General features: G+C 47.3%; 10 protein-coding genes across 10 annotated transcripts, besides 1 other annotated feature; 5 read left to right on the top strand and 5 right to left on the bottom strand.

Annotated features, from left to right (window-relative positions):
- Nucleotides 1–1,010: 1,010 nt before the first annotated feature.
- TSTA_085960 (protein phosphatase 2C, putative) lies at nt 1,011–4,991 on the top strand (the record flags this gene model as incomplete). Its single annotated transcript, XM_002478283.1, has 3 exons — nt 1,011–2,133; nt 2,197–2,655; nt 3,292–4,991. The coding sequence occupies 3 exons, from the start codon at nt 1,011–1,013 to the stop codon at nt 4,989–4,991; spliced, it is 3,282 nt and encodes a 1,093-aa protein (XP_002478328.1).
- An 820-nt stretch (nt 4,992–5,811) lies between these two features.
- On the top strand, nt 5,812–6,850 carry TSTA_085950 (CDP-diacylglycerol-inositol 3-phosphatidyltransferase PIS; the record flags this gene model as incomplete). Its single annotated transcript, XM_002478282.1, has 3 exons — nt 5,812–5,971; nt 6,039–6,415; nt 6,470–6,850. 3 exons carry the CDS (start codon nt 5,812–5,814, stop codon nt 6,848–6,850), a joined length of 918 nt encoding a protein of 305 aa, XP_002478327.1.
- Nucleotides 6,851–7,625: 775 nt separating this feature from the next.
- TSTA_085940 (3-isopropylmalate dehydrogenase Leu2A) lies at nt 7,626–9,023 on the top strand (the record flags this gene model as incomplete). Its single annotated transcript, XM_002478281.1, has 6 exons — nt 7,626–7,676; nt 7,740–7,760; nt 7,823–7,891; nt 7,946–8,041; nt 8,113–8,740; nt 8,791–9,023. 6 exons carry the CDS (start codon nt 7,626–7,628, stop codon nt 9,021–9,023), a joined length of 1,098 nt encoding a protein of 365 aa, XP_002478326.1.
- A 219-nt stretch (nt 9,024–9,242) lies between these two features.
- On the bottom strand, nt 9,243–12,412 carry TSTA_085930 (phosphatidylserine decarboxylase, putative; the record flags this gene model as incomplete). The annotated part of the gene is made up of 3 exons (XM_002478280.1): nt 9,243–10,045; nt 10,104–10,634; nt 10,843–12,412. The coding sequence occupies 3 exons, from the start codon at nt 12,410–12,412 to the stop codon at nt 9,243–9,245; spliced, it is 2,904 nt and encodes a 967-aa protein (XP_002478325.1).
- Nucleotides 10,115–10,194: a microsatellite.
- A 537-nt stretch (nt 12,413–12,949) lies between the features above and the next one.
- Nucleotides 12,950–14,906, top strand: TSTA_085920 (uncharacterized protein; the record flags this gene model as incomplete). The annotated part of the gene is made up of 2 exons (XM_002478279.1): nt 12,950–13,222; nt 13,275–14,906. 2 exons carry the CDS (start codon nt 12,950–12,952, stop codon nt 14,904–14,906), a joined length of 1,905 nt encoding a protein of 634 aa, XP_002478324.1.
- A 192-nt stretch (nt 14,907–15,098) lies between these two features.
- On the bottom strand, nt 15,099–16,825 carry TSTA_085910 (uncharacterized protein; the record flags this gene model as incomplete). The annotated part of the gene is made up of 5 exons (XM_002478278.1): nt 15,099–15,854; nt 15,918–16,052; nt 16,110–16,685; nt 16,709–16,727; nt 16,809–16,825. 5 exons carry the CDS (start codon nt 16,823–16,825, stop codon nt 15,099–15,101), a joined length of 1,503 nt encoding a protein of 500 aa, XP_002478323.1.
- Nucleotides 16,826–17,026: 201 nt separating this feature from the next.
- Nucleotides 17,027–18,028, top strand: TSTA_085900 (Zn-dependent hydrolases of the beta-lactamase fold, putative; the record flags this gene model as incomplete). The annotated part of the gene is made up of 2 exons (XM_002478277.1): nt 17,027–17,058; nt 17,149–18,028. The coding sequence occupies 2 exons, from the start codon at nt 17,027–17,029 to the stop codon at nt 18,026–18,028; spliced, it is 912 nt and encodes a 303-aa protein (XP_002478322.1).
- Nucleotides 18,029–18,154: 126 nt separating this feature from the next.
- TSTA_085890 (phosphoglycerate mutase family protein) lies at nt 18,155–19,351 on the bottom strand (the record flags this gene model as incomplete). The annotated part of the gene is made up of 4 exons (XM_002478276.1): nt 18,155–18,233; nt 18,296–18,898; nt 18,965–19,257; nt 19,316–19,351. 4 exons carry the CDS (start codon nt 19,349–19,351, stop codon nt 18,155–18,157), a joined length of 1,011 nt encoding a protein of 336 aa, XP_002478321.1.
- A 469-nt stretch (nt 19,352–19,820) lies between these two features.
- Nucleotides 19,821–20,576, bottom strand: TSTA_085880 (40S ribosomal protein S22; the record flags this gene model as incomplete). The annotated part of the gene is made up of 3 exons (XM_002478275.1): nt 19,821–20,010; nt 20,073–20,142; nt 20,444–20,576. The coding sequence occupies 3 exons, from the start codon at nt 20,574–20,576 to the stop codon at nt 19,821–19,823; spliced, it is 393 nt and encodes a 130-aa protein (XP_002478320.1).
- A 1,586-nt stretch (nt 20,577–22,162) lies between these two features.
- TSTA_085870 (importin beta-1 subunit) lies at nt 22,163–25,143 on the bottom strand (the record flags this gene model as incomplete). The annotated part of the gene is made up of 7 exons (XM_002478274.1): nt 22,163–22,349; nt 22,399–22,754; nt 22,809–23,138; nt 23,190–23,406; nt 23,455–24,884; nt 24,956–25,014; nt 25,104–25,143. The coding sequence occupies 7 exons, from the start codon at nt 25,141–25,143 to the stop codon at nt 22,163–22,165; spliced, it is 2,619 nt and encodes an 872-aa protein (XP_002478319.1).
- Between the last annotated feature and the right edge of the window lie 343 nt (nt 25,144–25,486).

Genomic DNA, 25,486 nt, shown 5'->3' with positions numbered 1-25,486 from the left:
AGTGTGGATTCAGGCACTTGGGATGAATCTCACTTCACCAACAGACTGACAAGGAAAGGGGAAGGCCAGAGATACAATTTTAGATACCCTAGTAAGGAGATATTTTGCTGCCAATATCAGTCCATTTCAAGAGGACCTTTCCCTGAGTATCAGTGGTAAGAGAGAGGACAAGATCAGTGAGAGCAAGTAAGATATCAGATGTAGTCCTCTCAATAGCCTCAACCTATGACCACGTGCCTACAGGATACCCCATCAACTTGGGCTCCTGGTTCTCAGGGTGCCCTGCTTGAGCCTGACGTATTCTAGCATTATCAGGTGCATAAGATGGTGAGCTCCAGCTTGTGCTGATATTTGAAAAAACACTGGTTTCCTTTTTGGGTATCGCGCCATTTTGAGATCCATATGAAGACGTTGTGCAATCTCCCCCTTGAAAATCTTTCTCTTTGACTCTTCTTTGAGGTGAAAAGGGTCAATTTTCACAGTGTCAGCTATGTTTTTTAAAATATTTTCAGTGCGCTGTGATCTTTGTGGTCAGCTTTCATCTTGCCCTGGCAAATTAATCTAGGGCTTGTTCTCATCCAGTCATTTAACATCCAGAGAGCTTCTTCATGATAGTCTTCATTTTTGGCCTCAGTTTTTGGCTCTTTGGACAGGCTGATGCTGTGCTCTGTCTTACCAAAGCTCTACAGTAGGTTATTATCTCCTATAAAGACTTATTTGTTAATAACTATAGGTGATCGTGAAACTAACCTCTTTTCAGTAACCATCCCATATTGCGTCGTCGACTACAAATCAGCATTCCTGCCATGAACGATCCCTTTGGAGAAAACTGTGGCCTTAGGCCGATGTCGTTAACAAAAAGTAGAGGAAATTACTCCTTAGAATGGACAGCTACCCCTCAGCGAGGTTTTCCTTTCTCCCCCAGTCTCAATGCCTCACGAGACCTTTTCACTCCCCTACCCACACCACACCACATACAACTCCTTCTTGCGGAATCCGAACGTGTCAGGATGTCTCTCGAGCAAGATCTAGCTTCTGCTGAGCAGGAGCTTGCCTCCCTTAAGGAGAGCCTAGCTGCGAAAGAGCAAGGGGACGAAGCTGTTCAGAAAGAAATCAAGCTTAGAGACGATCAAATTAAGTCGCACAACAAACAGATCAAGTGGCGAGACGATCAAATCAAGTCGCACAAAGAACAAATCAAGCTTCGAGATGATCAAATCAAGTTGCAAGAAGAACAGATCAAGTGGCAAGACGAGAAGATCAAGACACTACACGCTCAAATGAGTGGTCTCAAGCTCCGTCTTGACAGACAGAACGCCACGATCAAAAATCAATCTCGCACCATTCAAGATCCTAGGTCGTTGCGTCAACGTCGTATGGAGGAGACTCAAGTCGCTCAAGCACCTCCAACACAACCTTGGGTGACTCCAACACAAGGTGCTCAGTCAGTTGTCGGTCCTATGCAATCATTGTCACTCGGAGAGACACAGCAATACGCTGCTAATTATGTTGACAACACTCAGTATTTTCAGCCCCAGGGACAGCCAGGTTATGTAGAGCATCCAGGCTCACAAACGACATACCAGATGTCCTACCCGATGGAATCAACCAACTCGTACACGGGCAATCAGTACGGATGGAATGGCACTATGGCAGGTTCACAATCGCAGGGAATTTTCCAGCCTACTGGACCTATTGCGGCTCCAAGTCCTATGAACACAACCTTACAAAGTGCATTGTATCAGGCAGCGTTCGCTCCACCGGCGCAATCGAGAGTTCCAAGTGCAAATGATGGATACGCGGGTATCGAGTTTGAGTCAAAGGCAGCCGCGTTCGGTGGACGCTTTCACTCTCTGTGGGCGAAAGTTGATCAGTTTGCTAGAACATATGTCGTGGATACTGACCTGGACCCCGAAGAGCTTTCGGTAGCATTGAAAGAACTCATGATGCTTGATCCTGATGCAGCCGTTGCTGTGCAGTACCTGAATCATCCAGTGATCAAGCATTGTTATCTCTCCAAAGTTGTCAGCTTATATCTGTGTAAAAAGTTTCTCAGATATACCGAAATTGTCAAAAGGTTCCACCCTAATATTGACGCGGACATTTTCCATCTGAGAAAGCAACTCACTTTGGGTATGCCCTATCCCCGTTGTCCTCTCCTCCAAACTGATGAATTACTGACTGGGAACGTGACAGATAACCCTCAAGGCGTACGCAGCGTCGCATTGACAAAGCTTGCGCAGGAGATATCTTTGGCGCGTCAAATGCCAAATTTCGCAGAGTTTTGCTCTCAACGCACGGAAAGTTATACTGCAGAATTGGGGTCAATGCTGGAACCATTGGTGAAACCATCCGAAGACAAAACTCGCATGCTCGACTCCCTCAGAGCAATTGTTTCGGAAGCTCAACACATTGGGATTGATCTTTACTCTTGTCCCTATGATGCCAGATATCATTTTCCGGAATTCAAAGAAACATACGATCCGACTGTGATGGTCAATCTTGATCCTGCGCTGCACGCACATTTTGTCAAGGGCAGAGTCACAGTGTCCGTTACCCCATACATCAGGGTCGGTTTCAATCATTCTGAGCCTGCACGGGTTCGCAACGTGTGCAATGCGAAAGTATTTACTGGACTTCCTCTTGAAAAGGCGAGTGCGAATCGTTCTCCTAAACAAGAAACTTGAACTTCAGACTTGGACTCGGTTCACTGTGTGGATATGCTATTTCTTCTTCTTGGGGTAAAAGGTTTGCTTTGTTTTTCCATGTTTCCGAGATGACTTTTTTCAAGAAAAGTCTCTCATGGCGCTGTGATTCAGGAATTGGAAGGTTGGGGAGTTTTGAAAGACCAAAAAAGGGTTTTTTGATTTGCATTCATTTTCATGTGGCTTTTGATCAGACCAACAGTAAACGTTGGGACTGAAATACAGAGAAGAATGATGATTAAATTGAGGTGAAAGTGAAAGTGAAGTTGAAGCAGATTGTAGTTAGTGCTGCCTTTAAGTACTGTGGTTACGACATCATCTGGGGAAGGAAGGCTTGGCCGGGGATCTACCTTTTTCAACCTCCGCTTCCTTTTCAACCATTCTCACTCGACAGCTTATTGACACCATTTCTACAATTCATCTATGATAATCACTACCAATATGCTCTCTGATGCTATCTACCTATGATTCAGGCGCGATCACGGCCGGTGGCTGTCCATATCTGGACTCCGGCCGATAGTTACAGTGGGTTAACCCATCAACGAAGAAGCAGTATAATGAAGGTAGAATCTTACGCGCAGAACAGGTTTTATTGCCATTTTTGCACGTCGGTATAGTTATCAGAGGATACCATGTAACGTGACCAACCGCGGAACCCATTCTGCTAGTCGGCGATACTTCCACGATTACTTTGTCACGCATCTTCCGTCGTCTTCGTTACATCCCGATTCCCACGGACCGCCGTCTTTCCACAAACTCCCTCGCTCAGCATCGACACCACACACTAGCGAAAGCAGTCAATTATCTCCAGCATCAATACAAACACCAATTGGGGTCAGTCGCGATACCACTGTAGTGCGAATACCTCTACGCAGTGCGAAACACCACTTCGGAGCATCCGTTTCGCGAGGGTCACGAACACACAATGAGGACACGTACCAGGCTGGTGTGATTGAAGTACCTTCATTTGCGAAACGATCTCCGCTGTCATTGACCATTCGGCGGGCGTCGGGCACTGAGTCGACCGCTGTTACCTCCGGAGCAGACAGCGCAAGTGGAGATCCACAGGTGTTTTACTTTGGTGTGTTTGATGGTCATGGAGGTTCTGAGTGCAGCGACTTTCTACGTGATCACCTACATGAATACATTCAAGACAGTGCTGCGGATTTTGAGATCCAATCTACTTTGAAAGATAACACTGCGTCCCTCGAAAGGAAACGTGAACGGCGCGGTAGACAAGATGCCGTTCCCCTTGGATTACATCGGGCTGATTTGCCCATTGTCCAGAATGCGAATATTAAGAAGATAGAGCAACTCGAGACAGAGTTGGTTGAGTCTTGGAAGAATCTTGTCGGGGGTTACTTCAAACGTTTCAGACCAGCTTACTTCACATGTATAAAAAAAGATCCTACCCCGAGAGATCTTTCACAGACGCTCGGATCGAATCAGAGCAGACAAAACTCGGTCGATGGCGTTTCCATGGAAGAGGTGATGGAATATGCCTTCCTGAAAGCCGACTTTGATTTTGTGTCGGCCCAAGCGGCAAAGAAAGAGGACGATGCTGTACAGTCGGATCAGCCACTGAACGCAGACGACATACTTTACAGTCCAAGTCAATCCCGCCGTGAATTCATCGGAGGACCAAAAAGATTCCCTGGAGGAAGCACTTGCAGTGTCGCCATGGTATCGACTCCGACTCCGACCCCATTCTGGAATCCGGCAACGCCTTCCTCACTTCTGGTATCGCATGTCGGTGATACTAGGGTTCTACTATGTGATACAAGTACCGGTGCCGCCATTCCTGTGACTACAGACCATCACCCGTCCTCACCAATTGAGGCTAATCGCCTTAGGCGGTATGCAGCTACCTTTGTTACCGATTCCTTTGGCGAGGAGCGTGTAAGCGGACTCGCTAATACTCGAGCTTTTGGCGATATACATTCAAAGCGTATCGGTGTGTCGGCTGAACCAGAAATTCGTCGCATTGAGATGGCTCCTGCCGAGTTCTCCTTTCTCGTCCTCATGTCTGACGGTATTAGCGGAACTCTCCATGACCAGGAGATTGTGGATATCATCAAAGAGGCTCGCACGCCAGAACAAGGTGCGCGTGATGTAGTCAACTTTGCCACTGAGACCAGTAAGGATGCTGACAATGCGACTTGTCTTGTGGTGCGACTCGGTGGTTGGGAACGCAGGCTTGAAGGTGGTTTAGGCAGTATGGGCACCAAAGAGGCTCGCGATTTTCGAAGACAAGAAGCAACAGACCCCAGGCGATCACGTACCTAGATCAATCCATTGTATGCATATTTGCATGCTCAACACCGCATTGTTTTTGTATATACAGACTTGTGTAATATAAGCTTCTGAGAATTGGATGGTTATTCCTATGACTTCAGACATCCAGAGCAACATGTAGAAACAACATGATGCGTGAAGCATCATGACCTTATCATGATCGATCTGCATTAGTTTGCAGCCTGGGAGCCTAAGGTACCCACCAAGGAACGGCCGGAAGTAAACTTGGTTCCTTCCCGCAGATAAGCAAAAGCTGACTTTCTCGACTGTTCAACACCATCACTTCTACTATCCTCTAATTAATCCTTATCATTCATCGAGGCTCGTGCTTACATATCATTATCGCCTAGCTGACTTACAGTGCCTGGCTCTTATCATTTCTCTGCTTCTTGTCGTTCCTTTGCATTCTTACACTCCGACATCTCATTGCACGTTCTCCCCGTTGCGTTCCTTTGCATCTACACGTCTCGACTTACTTTCGACTTTCAAGCTTAATCTATACTCCATCCCACCGCTCAGTATCGGATCATTCTCTACAGATTGAGAAAAATCATACCCCACCTTGTGGTTCCTGTAAGTCGCAGCACTACACAAAATCATGGACGGATACCCGGACAAATCCTTCTCCGCATTTTTGCTCCCCCCTTTCATCAAGGACATTGAACTAATGACAATCAAGCTACACGCCGCAGATACTCGTTCGCTCGTTTTCGTATATACGCTCTCTATCAATTGTAAGGGGGTGGGACATCCAACACCGATCGCCGCGGAATAAATCTACCAGCATAATCGTTAAAAGTACTATTGCACAATGAGCGTCCGAACGCGAAGACAAAAGGCTGCTGCCACGGCCGCTGTTGACGAGCAACCAGCACCAACAGAAAATGGCGTCGCCCATGCTAGTTCTACGCCTAAGAAGGTGGAGAAAGGACCACAGGAGAATATCTTCTTATTCTGGCCGAACCTCGTCGGTGAGTCGCGGCAATCTGCCGGCCTTTTTACTACATGAGTTTTCAATGCTAATGGTTTCGCTCTCAGGTTATGCCCGAGTCATTCTGGCTGTAGCATCGCTCTACTACATGCCCCTCCACCCACGAACGTGTTCATTCCTATACAGTATCTCCTGTCTACTGGATGCCCTGGACGGATACCTCGCGCGGTTATTCCACCAATCCACAACGTTTGGTAGCGTCCTAGACATGGTCACGGATCGTTGCACGACTGCATGTCTTTTGGTGTTCTTGAGCTCGGCATGGCCCCGCTACTCGATCATCTTCCAAGGCCTAATCAGCTTGGATCTTGCCAGCCACTATATGCACATGTACGCTACCTTGAGCATGGGTGGTGCCGGACAAAGCCACAAGGCTGTCGACTCTAGCCGAAGCTGGATTCTGCACAAATACTACACAAGCAGGGTACGTCACTTGTCCATTGAGTCTGGCTTATGACCGGTGATCTGACAATTGCAGACTGTGTTGTTCCTCTTCTGCCTCTTCAACGAGCTATTCTTCATTGGCTTGTACTTGCTTTCTTTCTCGTCACCGAGTCTTTCCCCGTCTCTCCTGCAGCCTCCTCCACACACCGAGCCGATGACCGCTCAGCCTGGGAATCCAGCCCATCCACCAGCGGACACGCTTTTTGCCAGCCCTTGGAGTGCCGGTGCACTTGAATTGGCTCGTGCAAACAAGATTGACAGCATGTTACCGTGGGTCATCACCATCGTCTCTTGCCCGATCATGGCAATCAAGCAAGGCATCAATGTCATACAGCTGGTCAAGGCTAGCAACTGGCTTGCTGAGGGAGATCTCGCCAAACGCCGAGCTGACCGGGCCGCGGGAAAATTGGCGTAGGCACGACGGAACTGTTGCGTGTCCTACATTGAAGAATTTCTTTTTCATGCAACCCTTCTGCGAAACTCCTTTCTTCAGGCTTCATGGCAATGAGCTCGGTTTTTGGGTTTTCTTCGGGCCGAAGACTACTCAGCTTATACTTTTTAATAACACAATTCATTAATTCAATCGTTTCTGGAATGATTGAACATCTGGTCTAGAGGGGTGGGTTGATTATCGTGTACATTGATCGTCATATGGAGGAACCGGCGTCATTCGAATTGGTATTGTTATGTCCAACATTATGTCTTTTAAAATATTTCGTCAGTTCTCTTCTACGTATCGTCTTTTGTCTGAACGGTGGGTGGCTATATAGGTTTGGGTCATACAATATCAACATTGAAGAATTATAACATCTGATCGTTCCAAGGTTGTTGATCAAAAAGTATATCTGGACTTATGCACCCTCGAGACATCTGCACTAGACTCCGACAACTAGCTTAGAACGAACTGAATAATGATGAGCTATAAAAAATGCGTCAAGCGCTTCAAATATACTTACTAGATGATGCCAACATGCTTCCTTACGCCGAATCGTACTTAGCGTAGTACGCAGTCAGAAAGATCATCGACAGCTCCGGCATCGGAACACGCGGGGACCAATATTTAGCCCCGCAACTACCCTTACGACTCTGATCATTTTCTGATCCTACGATTGCTCTCACTTCTTCGTCTTTCTTAATATTCTAAATAATTGAAAGGACGAATTGTACTACGATTATCTTATACAATTGTCATGGCTCCTTACAATATCGTTGTTTTCGCTGGTGACTACTGCGGTCCGGAGGTGAGCTACTTACTTTGATAGTCCGAGACTTAGCAATTACTGAAGCTAATGATGCCTGAATAGGTGACCGCTGAAGCAGTAAAGGTAAATAGCCAATTGAATTGATCTGAGGAGTGAAACGGATTGGCTGATAGAATGCTTGACAGGTCCTCCGAGTCATTGAGAAACATCGCAGTGATATAGAGTTCAACTTCCAAGAACATCCTCTCGGTGGCGTAGGCATTTCTTTCTGATCTTCGAGTTCAATTGCTGATTATCTCATGGAATAGGCTTCGATAGATGCTCACGGTGAGCCATTGACGGACGCTGCCTTGACAGCCGCCAAAAACGCAGATGCGGTTATCCTCGGAGCCATTGGAGGACCTGTACGTTATATAATATCTTCGCATGAGGCACAAGGAATGACACAAGGGCAATATCTGATATGTTTTCATAGAAATGGGGCCACGGCACCGTCCGCCCAGAACAAGGTATTCTCAAACTCCGCAAAGAAATGGGCACATTCGGCAACCTTCGACCCTGCAGCTTCGCCGCCCCATCTCTCGTCGACATCTCCCCCTTAAAAGCCGACGTCTGCCGCGGCGTCGACTTCAACATCATCCGCGAATTGACCGGAGGAATCTACTTTGGTGACCGCAAGGAAGATACCGGTGATGGCTACGCTCTCGATACAGAACCATACTCCCGACCCGAGATTGAGCGTATCACCCGCCTCGCTGCCCATCTTGCGCTCCAACATGACCCTCCTCTCCCTATTTGGAGTCTGGATAAAGCCAACGTCCTCGCTACGAGTCGCTTGTGGCGTAAAGTGGTCACGGAGGTGATCACTAACGAGTTCCCGCAGTTGAAGTTGGGTCATCATCTTATTGATTCTGCGGCTATGTTGATGGTTAAGGATCCTCGGAAACTTAATGGTATTGTAGTTACGAGTAATTTGTTTGGTGATATTATCTCCGATGAGGCCAGTGTTATTCCAGGTTCTTTGGGTTTGCTGCCCAGTGCTAGTTTGACGGGTGTTCCTGATGGGAAGACTAAGGTCAATGGTATCTATGAACCTATTCACGGTAAGTCTCGTTCCCTACAAATGCAAGTATCCGCGCTGATGCAATCGAAGGTTCCGCCCCCGACATCGCCGGCAAAGGCATCGTCAACCCCGTCGCCGCCATCTTGTCAATGGCAATGTTACTTCAATACTCTCTCCAACGACCCGCTGAAGCCCGCCTCATCGAGGAAGCAGTCAGAAACGTCACCGAAGCTGGTATTCGCACAGGCGATATTGGCGGAAAGTCGACTACTGTGGAGGTTGGTGATGCTGTCGCTGCTGAACTGGAGAAGTTGCTTCAATAGTTGTATGCAAAACTTGTTCAGGTTTTATCGCCTTTTTACGAAAGTTATACGAGATTATAAAAGTTACATATACGTAATATAAGGTTGAAAGCACTGAGTGACGGAACTCCATTGACTGGGTATCTTGACCTATACTAGCAACGTATACATAAAAAAAAGCATAACCGAATTATAACGCCTTTCCCATCCATTAATACATAGAGAAACCCAAGAGTGAACTTATCGAATGACAGGCTCACCCATCCAATCCGGCTCATCAAGGCCCCGGATTTTATCTGCAGGCCCTCCATCTGCAGCATCAAGCACATCTTCAGAATCATTCTGAACGGACTTGCGTCGCTCTGCTTGGGCTACAGTCGCAGCCGCCGCTGCAGCAGCTATACGGCGCCGATCATCGTCGTGTGCAAAGACTTGAAAGCCTCGTACATGTGTATCCTTGCCGTTTTGATGGTTTTCACAGATACGTACTTGGACAACCATGGCTCTGAGGACGTTACCTGCATAAGGGTCATCGGCGTCATCGTCATCGTCGTCATCCTCCTGTGAATCGTCGTACATATCCCAATCATCAATGTCGATGGTCCCCGAAACACCCTTCGACGTCCTCGCATTCCGTGTCCGCCGCCGATTACTTCCCACAACATGACTCCTCCTTCTGCTCCTATTATGGCCCCCAACCCCCTGAAGAGATATATTAACCCACCCAGCAGGCGTCTCACCTTCCCAAGTCGCAAACTGAACAAGATCATTCCCACCCATTCCGGCAAAAAACAACATCTTGGTAGGTGTATAACTTTCATCAAGCTCAAAGTCGAGATATACGCGAATCTTGACTATAGCAACGACTTTGAAGAAATGTAATGTGAGTGTGTGCGGTTGAGGGCCGTCAGATTGCCAGAATTGTTGCGGAGAGGGATTGCGTAGTGCTGCGACTCCGCAGCCGGGCTTGTGTGTCGAGACTGTCCAGGATGCTAGAGAGGAGATTTCGCGGAGGTCTGGTGGTAATGGAGATAACGATTTTCCTGTAAATATGATAGTCAGCATCAATAGCCATGCTTCTTGGAGGGGGTGAGTGCATACGCCGTGCCCCTTCATTTTCATCATCCCCTTCTACATCCTCATCATCCAGCTCGTCATCATCTATATCTTCATCATCATCCTCCCCATCATCCAATGCATCGAAATCAATCGCCCGGGCCCTGTCGTCGTCGACAGGCTCATTCTCAATATCACTATCTTCAAGTGGCTCCGGCATAGCAGCTGCGGGCTGATTGAATCCTCGCCGTTGCTGCTGTTGTTGCCATGCAGGGTTCCCAGTGGGAATAAATTCAACTTCTTGCTGGAAAGCTTGAGGTGTCGCGAAATTAGGCGTTGTTGTCGCCACGGCCGCAGCCACTACTGGTGGGGGTTGAGCCAACGAAGGTGTTGTAGGAGCTGGAGGGGCGCGTCGAGGAGGTTGTCGAGGCATTTTTAATTCTGAATTGGTGCGGATGTGTCCAGTAGAAGCATAATGGCGGGAAATATCAGATGAATCAAGGTGCAAGATGAGGTGAGGAGTAAGAAGGCAGGTGCTAGGAATTTTTGCGGAGTTGTTGTTTACCTCCGAATCAGCTTCCCCACATTTCTGCTTATATCCTCTGGATAGATACGTATGTAATTTGATCTGAACGAACGAGTAATGAAGTTCTATTATTGCTATAAATCGGCCAATTGTATATAATGTACAAGACAAATGGTATTTGAGCTGAAACAAAACACATTGTCACCACATGCAAGAATCAAACCACCAACCGTCCACCATTCTATAATTTTATATGACCAAGCTTTTCTCCAACCTTGATCTTCTGACCTTGTTTAATGTCCCAAGTCCAACCACCTTCTCTGCCGCCATCCCAACCTTCATCGAAGCTCTTACGAACTCCCATAGGAGCTTCAAAGACGAGTACAATCGTACTACCCAGCTGGAACCCTCCCATCTCTTCACCGCGCTGCAATGGATGACCATGTAGGGCCCGGCTAGCATTATAATAAGTTGCTTCTGCAAATCCAGTGTAAGCCTCACCACGTTTTGCTGCCTCAACCGCAGCCCTGTCAGCTGCAGTATCTGTTGTCAGACTGTTCGTCCGCAATTCGGCGTCAAAGTTCAATTTTATAGAGCCCACGTTGGTTGCACCAACGGGTATATAACTGAAGAATCCCCAGCGCCAACGACCCAACAGGACAACTCGTTCGTTCAGCACGAATAGTCCCGGGAGCGTACGCTGAAGGTACGGCGACACGGAGTAGAGTTCACCAGCGAAATGCCGACGGCTTTCAACGACCCAAGAGACTGGAGAGTGGAAACGGTGGTAATCACCAGGTGCTAAGTAAATCACACAATAATATAGAGCATTGTTTGAGGCACTAGGAGCATACCAAGGACGACCGTCACCCAATGCTAGGTCTGCCTCGACTTTTGCTTCGGACGATGGCCCAGATGCAGTCGATGCATCCATGGCTGTTTCTTTCTTTGGTTTCTTCTTTGAACCAGACAGTAGATGAGGTAGAGTATATGAAATGCCATTGACCGTGGCAAATTCTTCATCCATGGCCATGTTCCCGGATTCGTGCTCCATGTCTGCAGGCTTCACCCCATGACTTTCAATTGCTTCCCTCGAAGGACTGGCCTCTCCAAGCAGCGCTTCTAAGCTATATGTCATACCCTTGACTTGCTCCACCTCACCACGTTCAATCATGCCAAAGGATAAGACTTTCCCGTCAGATGGAGATACAATGCCATTTGGGTCTTGATCTATCCGGCGCGCCCCAGGTTTCAATTCGCGATAGAAAAATGACGCTAAGTTTGGATAGCTCCGAAGATCTGGTTCTTTGACTTCGTCCAAGTCGACACCAAATATCCAAGAATATAACTTAAACCCCGGAATACGTAAAGGCATTGGCAAGTCGAGCTCGTTAAAACGTCCCCATAACCGTGACAAGGCTTTCAAAGGCAGCGTTGACATCACTTGCACCTGCCAAGGTCCTGATGGCCGTATTCTCTTCCGCCGCGGTGGTTTCCCATCTTCTTCAATCTCTTTATCCCTTAGTCGCTCTGTATCCCTCCTTGCTCGATAAAACTGCCATAGTCCGAGAAACGCAATACCAAGGCCAATAGGAATCGGACGCCATTCGATTTTTGTGTCTCTCCATGCGCGTCCTAGGCGAGATGTAAAGGATCCGTTCCGATCATTCTTTGGGTGGTTCTCATGTCCTTCGCGACGAATTCCCGATGAATGGAATTCTCGGGACCTGAATGCCGGCTTCGTTTTGTATATCAATGACTGTTGAAATCGAGCCGCCCGCAAACCTCGACAGACCGCAATTGATTGACCTCCCATACATGTCACCATGGCGTACACGACCGGTTCCCAACCGAGCGGATACCGGTCATAAGGGCGCAATAAAATATGGTGTAAAAGCAGACAGAGAAAGATTTAGAATATTTGTCTAGAAATGAGGTCATTGGATAGGCACTTCTAGCACCTCACCGCCCGGCAGAATCGGGTGATCCTCCATCATCAACTCTTGGACTGTCAACAACACGAATGGTTCTCCGGGCCATCCTCGATCTGGTTCCCATATGGTCTTCGTGAATTCCTCCAATCTTGCGTGGAAGGTGTGTTGAGGTTATCCCTTGCATGGGAAGTCGGACTGTACCGTTTCGCTGCTTATCCTGGTATCTCGCCGAAGAGGACAGATTGTTATGTCACTTGCTCACTGCGGAATAAGCCGAGCTCCCGAAGCTGTTGGCAATTAGTAAATCTTGCACTTCTTTCTCTTAGTTTTAGACCGGGTACTCACTATTTACTGAACCAGATCCTCGCATACCGTGATAAGAATGCAGAGTTAGACCATTGCTGCTAGCCAAAACGTATCCTGGTGACAGAATGGACGGTGCTCAATCAGAAGACGCTTCGGTTTCCTCGCCAAAGGAGGAAGCTTCAACTATCTCTTTGAGGATATTGTCGCCATCGTTCGAACCAAACCAGCGCTTGTCATTCGACAAGCTATCACCATCCACAACCGTTGGAGAAGTCAAGAACCTTATCGTGCCTCTCGCTCCGAATCACCCCACCCCAGACCAACAGAGGCTCATTTACCGTGGGCGGCCTCTCCTGAACGACAGCGCTACCCTTCAGACGGTCTTGGAGCCTCCATTGGTGAGTGACTGCAAACTTCTTGCGACAGGAATGGCAGCTAACTTAAGGCTAGGATGCGGTACATACATTGCATCTTGTTCTACCTCCCGGACCCGAAATTTCGAACAACATCTACGTATCGTCTGACAGCGGCTTGCGCTATAGACACCCTCCAGGTCGAAGTCCCAATCTCAATGCCCATCATTACACAGATCCCGTTGCTACAGCTACCGGTCTACAAGCGCCGGGACAAACGTCAACTCTACCACCTCTTCCAGCGCTGAATAATCCAGCGACGCAGACTGCAACCCCGATTACAGCGGGCCAGCAGCCAAATGGAGAAGCAATGCGACAAGTTCTTGAGCAACATAGGCGAAGGGCAGAGGAGCTCAACCTGGTTGTTGATAGAGCCAGGGCTTTGATAAACACTCACACGACTCGTCTGCGGATTCAGGGTATAAATATACCACTCGGTGACAATCTTGGTCAAGCGCACCGTCCATCTTTGGACAGTTCTGCGGCGCCGCCACCAGGGACGAGTATACAAGCACCTAATTCACACGCAATCGGTACGGATAACTTTATAAATAATGCAGTCTCCCAAAGTCTGGTGTTAGCCCGCATTACATCTCAAATTATGCTATTCGAGCTGGAAATCGAGCGAGGTATAACCCCCTCGATAGACTCTATCGCGGCAGTTCGCAATCAGCTGTACGCTATTCTTGACGCTCGCTACCGTCAACCCCCATCAAGTCCATCGGGCATCGAGGTTGAAGGACTACTGTCGCGTCTGCAAAATGTCACCGCTCGTGCCTATCAGCTTCGCCAACTTGAGCATATCCGCACTTTGTCTGCAGCGAATACCAGCCGTATCGAAAGTAACCCTCAAACTACCCAATCCTCTGAATACTACCTTATCACGACTCCATCAGGGGAACAGATGATGTTGACACCTCCGCCTTCGACAGTCCAGACTAGTCCAGAGACCGTTCTTGTGTTCCCGGATCGACAGCCAGTTAGGAACGATGTCGATCCATTAGGCGTTATGAACAACGATGTCTTACATAACGTCGTCCGGCAGGCGGTCTTGAACCAACAACCAGTACGAAACAATAACAACGACCAATTTGCACAGAATGTCCGACGCTTTTGGCTCTTTTTACGTCTATACTTTTTCTGCTATCTATTCACCGACTCGAATACTTGGGAAAGATATCTCTTCGTGGGGCTGGCCGCACTCATTGCGCTATTTTCTGAGTCCAATATCACAAGTCGGCTATTCAGTATTATAGTACACCCAATCCAACGCCACCTGGAGGGTCTTATCCATGGCGAGCCTCCTGCTCGAACGGAGCAAAGTAACGACACCAATAACGACAACGTTGATAATAATCAACCAGGACAGAATCGAGCAGCAGCAGCCGGTCAACAAGGCTTTCGACGCATTGAGCGTGCCTTTGCTTTGTTCATTGCGAGTTTGATTCCGGGTCTGGGTGAGCGACAAGTAGAAGTTGCAGCTGAAGAAGCAGCACGTAATGCCCGAGAACAGGAACAAGCTCGTATAGATGAAGAAAATGCGCAGAATGAGGGACAAGCTGAGGGCGATCCCGCAGTCGACCAAGGTGAAGTACCTCCTGCAGTTGCGGAGGCTACTGGTAATGCTGAGGTGCCACAGCAGCAGCAACAACAAATTCAGCAAGAGTAGCCTTCTTTCTTGTTTCCTATATGATTGTTTGAAGCTTTCACTGGTAATACATGTACATTTCTTCATCTGGGCCGTATCAGGAGTAACTTTGCATTAGCGGTATATCTGAAATATCAACTTTTTCTAAAATGCTTCTTTGATCGTAAGTCATTAATCAAGGTAGTTTATATGTACGTTTCACCAAAACCACAACTACACCGTCCTCATAGTCCTCCTCGCAAAAACCAGCACAGGAGCAGACCGTAACCCCTTCCGAACCAGTCGTGACACAACACCTTCAACAAATGAAATCTCTTCCTCTCGCCCAACCTCATTCTCCAAGAACGTTTCATATGCTATCTGAAGAGGGAAGCAAGTCGACGCAGGCCCAAAGAGTTCCATTTCATCTTGTAAGAGGTATTCCATACTGAGACAAATCTGTTTTGCGAGTGCTATCTTGTGTTCTTTGGCGTGTTTGAGGTTGAGAGGGTGTGAAGGGATGTCGTGAGTTATATCGTAGTAGGGGAAATAGCAGATGAAACGTTCGAGTTCGGAAAGGCAGATGATGCGGAATGCCCAGAGGTTAGTGTATACGTTTGCCATGGTTACGCTGGTGTAAATCAGCGGTTTATCCTGGGATATAGAGGTTTTGGATAGTGGGAGTTCGGATCTATCGGAAGGCCAGTAGCACTGCCTGTCGATGCCTTGACAGTATTCCATTTCCCAATTCTCGAGGTCAATCAATGTAGTGACTAAATGATTGATAAGGTCTCTGGCTTCAACATCGAAGTTTCCTTCTTCGTGTGCTTTATCTAAGAGATTGTCGCTTTGATTCAGAAGCGAGGGAATAATCGCACCCTTATCGAGAAGGCTCTGCATTGACGATGCTCTACAGATGGAGAAGGGAACATCAATCCATTTTGGGGAGGCAAGAAACGTTGTTTGCCGGAGTTGAAAAGCATCAATTAACTGACTATCATTAGCCAATGCTTCAGTACCCTACTCAGGTAGGTATGTTTGAGGGACACGAACTAGAAGCGGCCTGAAACCAGCGAAAAGAGTATGGAGTACTCCGGCTTTGCATGCATCCGCGCCGTATGCCCGAAATAACTGCCCGGCGCCTTTCAAGTGTGCTTCCAATGCGACAGAAGTACTTGGCATCATGAGCTATATGATATCAATATGCGAGACAGTGCGGATGAGCTTGAGAATGATATAGCATACCTCCACCAAACTCAGGCACATAATAGACGCCAATAGCTCCACATCAGACCGCTGATCCACAGTAACACTTTTCCGCAAAGATCGAAGAGCCAATTCATAGCTCTGGAAGCTTTCGATATTGTCCCTGTTTGGGTATAGTTTCTGAGTCAAGATAGAAGTTGCTAATGCTTCGACAGCTGCAGTAAGAACTAGGTTGCGAGTACCTCCTCTCCCGCTTCGAAGACTAGGTAGGACTTCAACCCATGCGCCACATATTCGGGGCTCTTTTGTGAAGTGCAGGTCATTGTCTATGGATGTCACTGAATCCTTGGGCACGTAGTTTCGTACGACTAGGGCAATGAAATCGTCGTGGCTAGGTCGAGCAAGCAATGACTCCCGAGAGGGATTCAGTGATGGCTGCAAGCCTTGTTGGACGCTTGCATGAGCATTTTCCTGGACTTTTAGTGTTTTTCGATGTCGCCGAGTTTGACTCGTCTCTCGAGTATTTCTCTGCTTAGAAGCGGATACGAACGTCGACGAATCCACAAACGTCCAAGGGGTTTGATACCCCTCACACACTCGGCCCGAATAAACGCACTGGCTACATTCTGGACGCTTACCATCGCACTAGGCCAGAATCTTTGTTAACTAGATGATATATAAACGGGAACATGCGGACGTACCCCTAGCTTTCTAGTCCTACATGTCTGACAGACGGACCTATTTTTGACCTTCATTTCGCAATCAAAGCTCCACTATGTACTGAGAGTAGGATCTAATGCCCACTATCAGCCATCTTGAGGCATATACAGAACGAACAAGAAAGAAAGAAGAAAGATGCCGATGTTGACAACTTCGCTGACCAATCATGTGGGGCCAATCGGTCTTGGCGGAATGTGTTTCCCAAAACGGAAGCCCTTAACCCTAACCAGCCAACCATGCTCGGACATCTCGAATCGTATTCACAAGAGTGCATCACCCAGTTTGCTTGACTCGAAGTGGAATATATAAGCCCCGATATATACGCTGGAGGGGATCCAAGAATCAACATTACGAACAGTCTAACTTTGTTCATCTTACCGGATAACGTCTGGCAGCTACATAACAGCACTATTATTCTCCTATACAATACTATCATGGCTTTTTCAAACAAATCCTCCCTCACAATCACCCACATCGGCACAGCAACAGCCATCATCGACGTCGACGGCGTAAACCTGCTTACCGATCCATTCTTCTCACCTGCCAATACCGAATGGGATATCGGTGTCACCGTCCTCAAAAACACAGATACTCCCGCCATGAGCTTGGAGACGCTCCCACCCATCGATGCAATCCTACTCAGTCACGAGGATCACCCTGACAACCTCGACGAACTCGGGCGTCGTCTCCTCGATGGCCGGAAAGTTTTGACTACTATCGACGGTGCCAAAAAGCTTGCTCCGAGACCTGGTGTTAGAGGCCTCCAGCCCTGGGAGACAGTGACATTGGTCGCTGGTGGAAGAACGTTTCGAGTAACAGCTACACCATGCCAACATCTCCCGGGGGGTGAATGCACGGGTTTCATTCTCGAGTATGATGGATTTGGCACTTCTTCAGACGGACGGCCGAATGCACTCTATATCTCTGGCGATACCGTCTATGTCGAGGAGCTCGCGGAGACCATTCCTAAGAAATGGAACATCACGGTAGCTATCATGAACTTTGGAAATGCACAAGTTCCAATGCCGGGAGGAGGATCACTCCAAGTTACAATGGACGGAAAGCAAGGTGCTCGATTGTTTCGGGATTTGAAGGCTGATGTCCTTGTGCCAATGCATTTTGAATCTTGGGGCCATTTCACGCAGTTTGGGAATGAACTTAGACGAGATTTTCAGGATGACGGCGTTAATGATAAAGTGTGCTGGTTGACGCCTGGTGAGCCGAAGAAGATTTTCTGATCTTGGCTGTAAGTTGGTCAGTACATTCATGTTCCTACTTAGCTCATCTGTGCCTAGGACTATCAAATATCATCCATCGTATTAGAATAGTGTATATTGAACTCTTTCTATTCTGGATGCACACTTTTATAACTTGGCTGCCTCGTCCGCATTTTCATTAGTGTTCATTGGACCCGTATCGAAGGATTCTTCGCCATTAAAGTGCCTTCAAAATCATATTAGCCATACTTATAAATAAAAATCAGGATTTAGAGAACAGAAACTTACCAACCCCTCTCCTCCCCTCCACTCAAAAAACTACAATCGCAATTCCTAACACAATCCCACCCTCCGCTAACCCCTCTACCACATTGCCAAGCAGGGACTCGCACTTCAGACTCGGGGAGGAGTTTGGTTCCCTCTGCGAGTAAGGATAATCCTTCTTCTTGCGTGTAATACTCAGCATTTGGTGGAGGAGTATGTCGTCGGACATAAGTACTCAATCCAGCCGTATACACTTTAAAATCTTCTATATTAGGATCATCCGGCATATTCCCTGTCAAGGCCCTACCCATAGCAATCAGTGTAGCGGCATGCGAGCATATAAGAATTGATTTGCTACTTAATGCCTCCTTGTCATTGCCGTTACGAGCTTCTTGTTCTTCTTCGGCGCGTATATCTGCATCTGCATCGGCAATGATAGCTGCTAGAGTTGTAGCTACACGGTTGTGTAACTGTGGTATCGTTTCTCCGCGTGTTGAGGGGATGACGTGGACGATGTCATTGTAACCAGACGCGGGGTCAGGTATAATTGTGGGAAAATGCTGATGTAGCTCGGATATGGAGGCGGGTGAGGGATGATCAAAGTATGTTGATGCACCAAACCATTCTCTAATATCAATTAGTTCTCATCCATATCCCTAGTGCTGACTTTCGTCACAGTGAGAGTGTTTGTACCCAAGCCCATTCTCAATCCTGACGCCCCTCTTCGTCTTCCCCGTACCAGAATCTTCTACATCAAGCGCCTCAACACTAGGCTTAATAGTCTGCAAACACCGATAAAAAGGGCTAGAGTAAATCCTCCATGGTTTCGGTCCAGGATACTCCCCCGATAGAAGATATGCCGCTAATTCCTGCGATTGTCGGACTCCGTGCGCTGTTAGTGTTGGGTCTGCTGGATTGCCGGTTGGTGTTAGGAAGGTACTGTGATATATGCCTGTTGCGTAGTCTATTGTCCAGTTCATGCGATGCTATATACCAGGTCAGATTCAAGAAATACTAAGACAATATTCATAAAGCTGGACTTACTCCGTGACGGACAAGGTAGATTGTGTCAAGAGGCATATTCGCCTGCCAATGTAACGATCGTAGTTGTAACGTCTATAGACGAATTGATGAAATATACAATGACGCGGTATGAACCCAAGCAGCAAATATAATCCACAGTCAAGTCAATTCTTTGTTACTTTGTACAATGAGTACTGCGCAGGGGAGATTGGAAGAATTGTCTCCATCTTCAAGCTTATCCGTCGCGGAAACCTGTGGGGCGATAAATACAGCCAAACCTCGGCTCTCAATCTCTACTTACGGGTATAATTGTAGAATGAATTAAGTGGCATCTGTCTTTCTTTCAGGCTATCTAGGCATCATCAATAAACAAGAAGACATCATAACATATGCAAGGTATCATATTAACACCGCCCAAAGACTGTCGACGCCGTCATACAAGAATTTAGCAGAGCCCGCTGGAAAGATTCGCAAGAGAAGACTTTTTTTATTGTGATCTATTCCATACTAGATAGTTGGTGCGAATCTAGTAGAAGAAACCAATGATCTTTCCAGCAACGTGCTTGCGACGAGCCTCCTCGTGGTCCATGATACCAGCAGAGGTGGTGAGGACGACGTATCCGAACTGACGAGAGGGGAGGAGCTTGACAACCCACTTCTCGAGGTCACGGAGCTGGACGTTGTAGCGGGGGGAGATGACACCGGTCTTGTTGAGGCTGTTTCGTTCATTAGTATATAAGCACCTTCCAACAAGTCTTCAAGAGAGACGGGAACGAACCGTCCATTGAGCTGGACAACAATCTTGCCAGAACGGTGGTCATCAATCTCCTCGAACTCGCCAATGTAGCCTGTAACTTCAAGTTAGAAATGTAACGGAAATTTAAACGTTAACAAGCACAGCGAAAATGAAAGGTCCGGAAAACGTGTAAGATCTCCATCAAAGAATTTGAATAATTCTCCTTGGTTTGATATCTCGGGTACTTAAAGGGCAGACGTCGTAGAGTGGGTTTAAGATCGAGATCGCTGCCTAGTTATCAACCCGAATGTTTCCTTTTCCATTTCCCTCGCTTTTGATCTTGTATTCCGACTTTGATAACACGTTTTCCGAACCATGTGCTGGAATGCTCGAACGGGTAGAAAGAGACGTACCGTGCTTCTGCATGACAGTCAAGAACTTGACAATAACCTTGGAGGAAGGTCGGATCAAGACCTGACGCTTGCCAGCCTTCTCGGCATTGTTCATGGCATTAAGCGCGTCGTTGAGAACTGAAGTGCGAACCATCTTGACGGTATTTTATTTATTTTGTGGCAGAGATTCTCAAATCGAGCGGAAAGCGTGGAAATGAGGTATCTATTAGTTAAAAAAGATGCAAAATGAATAGAAACTGAGAAATTATCTATTCCCCCTCCTTATAAAGAGAGGAGAAAGATGATTTCCAGTTTCTCATTCACATCCCACATCGTTAGCCTCCCATCGAAAAGCCCATCGAGCGCAAAGAGTGCCCCTTTTAACCATTTGTCTCGTAGAATCTATTTCCTCGAGAAGAAAAGGCAAATGGGTTCTTCAGCCCGTGCCGATTTTGCTGAGAGAGAAAACGTATCATCATTGCAAAAGACACAATGATGATTGTCTCTCTCTCTCGGGCTAGCCAGGTAGAGGGGATCTGAAGATTTCAAAAAAAAAAAAAAAAAACAAGGACTGCGGTGATAATTACATACCTCGATTATTTGACGGCACGGCGAGTTGATGGGCGAGGAGACGTTGGAGGTTGTCGATGCTGTCGAACAGGAAAAGAAATCTTCGTGATGGGTCTCTTCCCGCCTTAGCGTTGGTTTTCGCGGTGTGGGTTTTAGGGTTGTTGCTGGCTATGCCCTATAAACCACGTGATTTGCTTATCGAATACGATGAGCGATTGACCAATCAGGTGTCAGTAATCAGCATTTTGAGGAATTTCGTCGTCTACAGATCGAAACTGACTTAGTATGGTATATTACGATTGATATCTCAGCTGGGTAACAAAAGAGCACATACTTGCCTACCAGTCATCCATCTTACAACATACTCAACAAGACAGAACAAGATAGCATTGACAACCAACACCTACTTAATCATAGGCAAAGTCGATCTAATCTCCAGACTACCTAAGCTGCTCAACGTTACACCATTTTCCGGTTTTCCTTTTCATACATTTTGCTATCTTCCCCGGAATAAAGCAAACAAAAAAGACGAGATAAGTTGCAATGCAGAAAAAGAAAATAACAGTAACAGAGATTTTCATGATCTCTTGTGTATCATAAAAAGTAATACATGACTTCTTGGGCATACATGATTTTGGGATATAAGATAATAGAGAAAAGTCTTAAGGTGTCTAATTAAAACAATGGAGTATGTGAATATAATGCTGAGAGGGGGTAGCGTGGGTGTGTTGTTTCTTCAGAAGCCTTCATGGCTCAGTGACTGAATGCCTTCTAAGGTGATAGGGCGAAGTTCGGATATTCCGTGTGCATTCAAAGGGCATTATGGGCATGGGAATCATGGATGCAGGGGGATGTGGGCGACAGAGAGGTGAACAATGATTGCGGAAAGGGGAACTATGCGATGTATAGGGAAATGGGGACAGTGTGATAGGATTGTAGATTCCGAAACAATAAAGAGATCAAAAGGATAGCAACGTGATCACATGGTCCATGGACTGATCGCCAAGTCTCCATTCGATATGAGTTATAGAGTCGGGCTGGCACACTCGGAGTCAACTGGCTGATAGCTTTGAGCTCGATCGACTTGACCAAGAATACCGTGCAGACACTGAATGCCTGTGTGAGCTGGTACCTGAGCAAAACCTAGGATATTATTCAGGACAAAGCTCTTCAAGACATAGCAGCGGCAGTAGCGAGATTAATCTGGCGCTTGACTTGCTCACGTGCCCAGCGAGCAGTATCGAGAGTGCGCTGGCTATAATGAGGGTTTGTGCGGACTTCACGAACAAATGAAGTGACCCATTCGTTGCGGAAGAAGGAGGCAAACTCGCCATTGGGGAATGCGTCCGCGATATCACTGAATAATGGTTAGCATGATTTCATACATAAGGAGATATACAACTTACCCAAGAACACCCATAGTAGAACGCATCAAGCCTTCACTGCGCTGGGTATCAATGGAGATAAGATGAAGAAGCTGGAAAATAGCATCGATATACGGTTGAAGGGCACCGATCTGAGGAGTACCCTTGTAGGCCAAGAGAATACCACCCCAAGCATCCATGATACCTTCACGGAGAGAGATGACGTATTGCACGGTGTCGGCATCAACATCGTTGGCGAGTGTGACACTAGAAGCCTGCTGAAGGACTTGGGCGACAACAGACAAATAAGTCTGGAAGTGTGTGCCAATAGCTTGGGCAATATCTCCGAAGGTGACGAGCACGGCGGGTTTGAGTGTATCGCGAAGACCGCTGTTTGTCTATACCAACAGTTAGCTAACAGATTTGCAATTATGACCGCGGCTATAACTTACCAAAATGCTCAACATCTGATTCATAAAGGTATCGCAGAAAGGCTGAACCTTCTCATTCAAAGCGCGGGTAATATCGCCAACCAAGCCCACACCAATGGCGCACAGACCAGGTTCTTCGTGGTTCTGAAGAGCCTTGTAGAGGAATGGCGAGAATGACTCCATATACTTGAGGAAATCCTCTTCCAAAGCGCTGGCAACTGCACCAACAGCTGCGAAAACAATATCGGGAACGCTGGACTTGGGAGGCAAGGTTGAGAGAACCTGAAGCAAGATGTGCATAATGCGGTCCGCTTGGGGTTTAATCTCGCCTTCTAGGCGTTGAATGATGGCCTATACAAGTTAGAAAAATTGCCTAAAATGAACGAACCAGTAGGAACCTACCAGCAAAACGACAGTCAAGCTGGATTGCATCTCCTCCAAAGCAATGCGATCTTCGACACTAACGACCTGTTGTTGGAGAGTCACAGTCTGCTCAAGGCGCTGCAGAATGACATCGGAGAGACTAGCAACCATCGCAAGACTATCGTTGGCGGAATTAGTAACCCATGCGTTGATAACTTCATACGCAGCAGTTCGGAGCTGGTTCTCGGTGTCATGTCTGGGATTATTAGCAAGGTACTTTTCATTATCAAAGAAGGATACGTACCGCTCAGTGAGAGCAAGCAAAGACTTGATGCTCTCTTCAAAATGTTTCGACAAAGGATTGGTCTGGCCGTCACCTTGTAGTGAAAAGTTCTCGGCAATGCTAATAAGAGCCCAGCAGCAAGAGCCAGCAATCTTAGGGGTGCTAGCCAAACCACCAAATAAAGCGGCAATAAGTGGCTGGAGGTGGACATCGACGTCGACACCAGTAGGACAAGCCTCACAGATCTTACCTAGGGCAAAAGCTGTAGAGTCACGGACAATGACGGACTGGTCCTCCATCATACCCAAGAGAACTGGAAGTGCTTGCTTGACAAGAGGTTCCAGAACCTCGATTTCAGGACCATCCATGATAGCACCGAAAGCGGCGACAGCGGCATCACGATTGTGCCAGTCCTCGCTCTTGATATTCTCTTCGACAAAGGTAAGCACAGGCTGGATGATATCACCTTGCACGCACTGAGCATAAAGTTGAAGGGCTTGGTAGGCAGCGCGGGAGACATTGTATTCATCATCAGTGGCATCCTCATCTTGCTTCGTCATAAGAGAAAGAAGAACAGGAACGACCTCACGGCAGGCGATTCTAGCAAAGTTGAAGAAATGTCGGTACATCGAAGGGTCTGGAGCCGCAGCATTATCGTCTTCAATGGTAATTTCCTCCTCGCAAACGGTGCACCAAAACTCAATAGCAAGCTTGGCAACATCCTCCTCCTCATTGCGCATACCCATGATTGTTAGCCCGAAGAGAGCCTTTTCCATATAGAAACGCATCTTATCGTAGTAGCTAGCCATGATACGGTTAAGACAGCCAAAAGCACCTGCCTGGATTCGCGTATCTTCAGCCTGAGTAGCCTCACAGACCACCTGCATAATATAATTCCGCTCTCCTTCATTGCCCATGTTGCTACCAATAAAATCTGTTGCATCCGCAAGAGCCTGCAAAGCAGCAATTCGAACTTCGGCTTTTGGCTCATCGCGACGAGCACCCTGGACAACAGCGGTTAAGATAGCATTTGAGCTTCCAGCCAAGGCAGTACGCATATCCGGATCCCGCTCCTCACAGATGAAACCCAGGGTAGCTAAAGAATTTTGTTTGAGCGCATCTGATCCACTGCCCACATTCTGCACCAAGGTGGGCATCAACTCTGGCCATTCGTTTCGGGGTAGTTCGATAGTAGCGATGGCTGTAACTACTTGGGCGGCAGAGTGACCGGCACGACCATCTTTGGTGTTTAATGTCTGCAGTGTAAACGCTTTCACTTGCGCCTTTGTGGGAGGGGGGACCTGCTGAGCCCATCGGGCTTGGACTTCGCGCAGCCTAACGACATCCCTAAATGTGAGAGAGTTTTTAAGAGCGATACCAGCGGCGGAACGGATATGGCCGGGGGATTCTTCGCTTGCGAGAGCCTCTGAAAGTGTGACGAGATAGGCAGGCTAGATTGGGCAAAAAGGAGATTAGCACATAAATTCAAATTGATCGAGAAAAAAAAGGTGAAGTAACATACAAAGTCAACTTCGGCAGCGTGAATCAACTGCTGCTCGGCGGCCTGACGCGTATTCGCATCTGAAGAGTGTTAGCCATGATCAGCCTTATCCCAAGACAGCCCTGTATGAACGGCGTCTGATATCATATAAACAACAACAAAAACATACCAGCCGATAGGGTATTATTCAACACCTGAGTGACATCCATATTTGCCTATGTCAAAGACAGATTTTCACAATCCGCTCAGATCAGATCCTTGGGTAGAAGGGATGCGATGCGCAAGTCGAGGAAAGGCAGGTAAAGGGATCGAGACTCGAAATTTGTTGTTCTTCTCTTCCCTCCGACGTCGATAAAAACGGTCGACCTTGAGAAGAAGGGGTGTTGAGAGAAAGCCGAAAAGAAGGGAAAGAATGAATACTTTTTCTCTTGATTGCTGTTATTTCTTGTGGATGTATTGGGTCTCTCAAATGAGGTTGTTTGGTTGTTATTTATTGATGGGAAGGGAAGGGAGGGGGGAGGTTCGATGTTCGTTCGATGTGGGAAAAAGATA

This window comes from Talaromyces stipitatus, genomic scaffold (assembly GCF_000003125.1).
Source record: "Talaromyces stipitatus ATCC 10500 scf_1105507295527 genomic scaffold, whole genome shotgun sequence".
NCBI classification, from domain to species: Eukaryota; Fungi; Ascomycota; class Eurotiomycetes; order Eurotiales; family Trichocomaceae; genus Talaromyces; species Talaromyces stipitatus.
The sequence above is the reverse complement of the archived record's forward strand: the minus strand, read 5'-3'. Positions and strand labels throughout refer to the sequence as shown.